This window comes from Bactrocera neohumeralis, unplaced genomic scaffold, assembly GCF_024586455.1.
Source record: "Bactrocera neohumeralis isolate Rockhampton unplaced genomic scaffold, APGP_CSIRO_Bneo_wtdbg2-racon-allhic-juicebox.fasta_v2 ctg4253, whole genome shotgun sequence".
Classification (NCBI taxonomy): Eukaryota; Metazoa; Arthropoda; class Insecta; order Diptera; family Tephritidae; genus Bactrocera; species Bactrocera neohumeralis.
In genome coordinates this window covers 431-3,385 of record NW_026091316.1, presented here as the reverse complement: position 1 = coordinate 3,385, position 2,955 = coordinate 431, and the positions used below count along the sequence as shown (strand labels likewise).

General features: G+C 58.9%; 1 protein-coding gene across 1 annotated transcript; it reads right to left on the bottom strand.

Annotated features, from left to right (window-relative positions):
- Window positions 1-838: 838 nt before the first annotated feature.
- LOC126767134 (uncharacterized) lies at window positions 839-1,704 on the bottom strand (the record flags this gene model as incomplete). The annotated part of the gene is made up of 2 exons (XM_050484733.1): window positions 839-1,486; window positions 1,546-1,704. Coding segments are annotated over 2 exons (807 nt in total), but the record flags the coding sequence as incomplete, so codon positions are not given.
- Between the last annotated feature and the right edge of the window lie 1,251 nt (window positions 1,705-2,955).

The following is a 2,955-nucleotide window of genomic DNA, read 5'->3' as shown; positions in this document are numbered from 1 at the left end:
TCTCAGGAAGAGCGGCAGCCTCGGGTTCAGCAAGAACGGCAGCTTTTGGCTCAGGCGGGGCGACAGCCTTGGGTTCAGGAGGAACGACAGCTTTTGGCTCAGGTGCCGGAGGTGCTGCTGTCTCTGCAGGTGCAGGTGCTGCTGCAGCTGCCTCGACGGGGCGGAGCCTCGACAGGCGCAGGTGCCTCTGTCAACGGCGGAACGGCTAGCTCCGGTGGCAGCTCGTCTGGCGGGATATGGTTGCTGTTGCTGTTCAGACCGAAGGTGTCAACGTTTCGGATAGTCATCTCTCGCATCGTCGGCAGCTTGCCCGGTTCTTGCGTGATGGCAGCGGGCTCCTGGCGAGGCGGAAGCGGCTGCGAGAGCCGCTCAGGCAGCGGTTCCTTCACAGCGGACTTCACATAAGCTGGCGGCTTTGTCGGCGCTCGCAGGCCACTCTGGCGAGGAACGAAGGCTGGCAACGCGCCGGAAGGATCAACACCGGGCGCGTTGTGCGTGCTGTTGTTCAGACCGAAGGTGTCAACGTTTCGGATAGTCATCTCTCGCATCGTCGGCAGCTTGCCGGTTCTTGCGTGATGGCAGCGGGCTCCTGGCGAGGCGGAAGCGGCTGCGAGAGCCGCTCAGGCAGCGGCTCCTTCACAGCGGACTTCACGTAAGCTGGCGGCTTTGTCCGCGCCGCAGGCCACTCTGGCGAGGCGACGCATCAGAGAAGAGCGGCTCAGCAGTCGTGGGCTCTGGCTCCATCTTCGCTGCAACCGGTGCGGGTGCAGGAGGAGCGGCAGCCTCGGGTCAGGTGGGACAGACAGCTTTTGGCTTAGGTGGGGCGGCAGCCTCGGGTTCAGGAAGAGCAGCAGCCCTCGGGTTCAGGAAGAGCGGCAGCCTCGGGTTCAGCAAGAACGGCAGCTTTTGGCTCAGGCGGGACGACAGCCTTGGGTTCAGGAGGAACGACAGCTTTTGGCTCAGGTGCCGGAGGTGCTGCTGTCTCTGCAGGTGCAGGTGCTGCTGCAGCTGCCTCGACGGGCGGAGCCTCGACAGGCGCAGGTGCCTCTGTCAACGGCAGAACGGCTAGCTCCGGTGGCAGCTCGTCTGGCGGGATATGGTTGCTGTTGCTGTTCAGACCGAAGGTGTCAACGTTTCGGATAGTCACTCGCATCGTCGGCAGCTTGCCCGGCTTTTGCGTGATGGCAGCGGGCTCCTGGCGAGGCGGAAGCGGTTGCGAGAGCCGCTCAGGCAGCGGTTCCTTCACAGCGGATTTCACGTAAGCTGGCGGCTTTGTCGGCGCTCGCAGGCCACTCTGGCGAGGCGACGCATCAGAGAAGAACGGCTCAGCGGTCGTGGGCTCTGGCTCCATCTTCGCTACAACCGGTGCGGGTGCAGGAGAAGCGGCAGCCTCGAGCTCAGGAAGAGCGGCAGCCTCGGGTTCAGGAAGAGCGGCAGCCTCGGGTTCAGCAGGAACGACAGCTTCTGGCTCAGGCGGGGCGATGGCCTTGGGTTCAGGAGGAACGACAGCTTTTGGCTCAGGTGCCGGGGGTGTGCTGTCTATGCAGGTGCCGGTGCTGCTGCAACTGCCTCGACGGGCGCCGCAGGTTTCTGCACCGCCTCCTCCACCGCGGCGGGGACCTCCGCTGTAACAGCCTCAGCCCTGACCAACGCCTTCTCCTTTGGATAGTAAAATGCGTTTGCAGACGGCTTCTCGCGCCGCGGCTGCGCGTGAAGACGTTATTCTCCACGTCCGCGGTGTTCGTTGCCTCGGGTCCTAGCTCCGCCGGTGTCACGCGATGCGGCCGCTTCGGGCCCTCTGCCTGCACCTGAGCCAACGTCGACTCGCGCTCTGAGGGCCTTTCGTTTCTCCCCTTACGCCGCCGCGGGAAGTGCGCACAAAGGGTTGATAATCAGTCGACTGCTGCTGCTGCTGTCGAGAGGGCAACGCGGGCGACGGGGGTCGATGAGGGTGGGGGCGGCGTTCTCACTGTTCACGCTTGCGTTGTTACTGTCACGAGCAGTCGGCCCCGTCTTCGCAGTTTCTTCAGGCGGCTGCCAAAAAGAGGAGAAGAAGAAGGAAGAGGCGGTGCGTTGGCTGCAACAGCGGTCGGCTGCTCCGTCTGCGGAGGTGGAAAGAATCGGCTTCGGCTTGGGCACGCGCGTGGGGGTGGAGCCGTTGGTCGTCGCGTCGCTTCCTTTTCTGCCGCGGCCTCGAGCTGCGCGGGCGTCCTGCGGCGGGGAGTCTTTGGTCCGTCCTGCTGCACCTGTTTTAGGGTCATCTCCCGCTGAGAGAGGGGAGCGGCGGATCGGGCGGGGGGGTGCGCACAAACGACATGTTGAACGAAAAAAAAAAAAAGAGAGAGAGAAAAAAGAAAAAAAAAAAAAAAAAAGAAAAGGAGGAGGAGATCGGGGTTTGCTTACTGTTGTGTATGCGTTCTGTTTCTTGGTTTTTCAAAAAATTTTGAAAAAAAAATGGTCGTCTAGAACACAACCGTATGATCAAGGAACCAAATACGCAGTTCTCACGCGTTCACGTACTGCGTTGTAAAGAATCCTTTGCTTTTTTAAATGTTATAAATAGGAAAGTAGTAAGAAGGCGAAAAAAAAGAAAAGTGTGCTCGCCTAAGTGTTCTCACTTCCTCTCTTGCCGCGTTTCCTCTCTGTGTGTGTGTGTGTGTGTGTGTGTGCGTGAATGGAACTTTTTTCTCTCTCGTTTCTTTTCCTTTCCGATTTTGCTCTTCTTGTGACACAGAGAACGGACGGCCTTGTGGAGGGGGGGCACAACGGACAAAAAAAAAAACAGGGGGGACGATAAAGAAAAAAAAAGAAAAAGACACAGCAATGTGTGTGTGTGTGTGTGTGTGTGTCCTAAAGCGGGCAAAAAGAGGGAAAAAAAGCCAAAGACTTGAAACAAGAAAAGGGGAAAAAAAGACAAGTGATAGTGTTGCGAAAAAGACAATAGTAAGAGTTAAA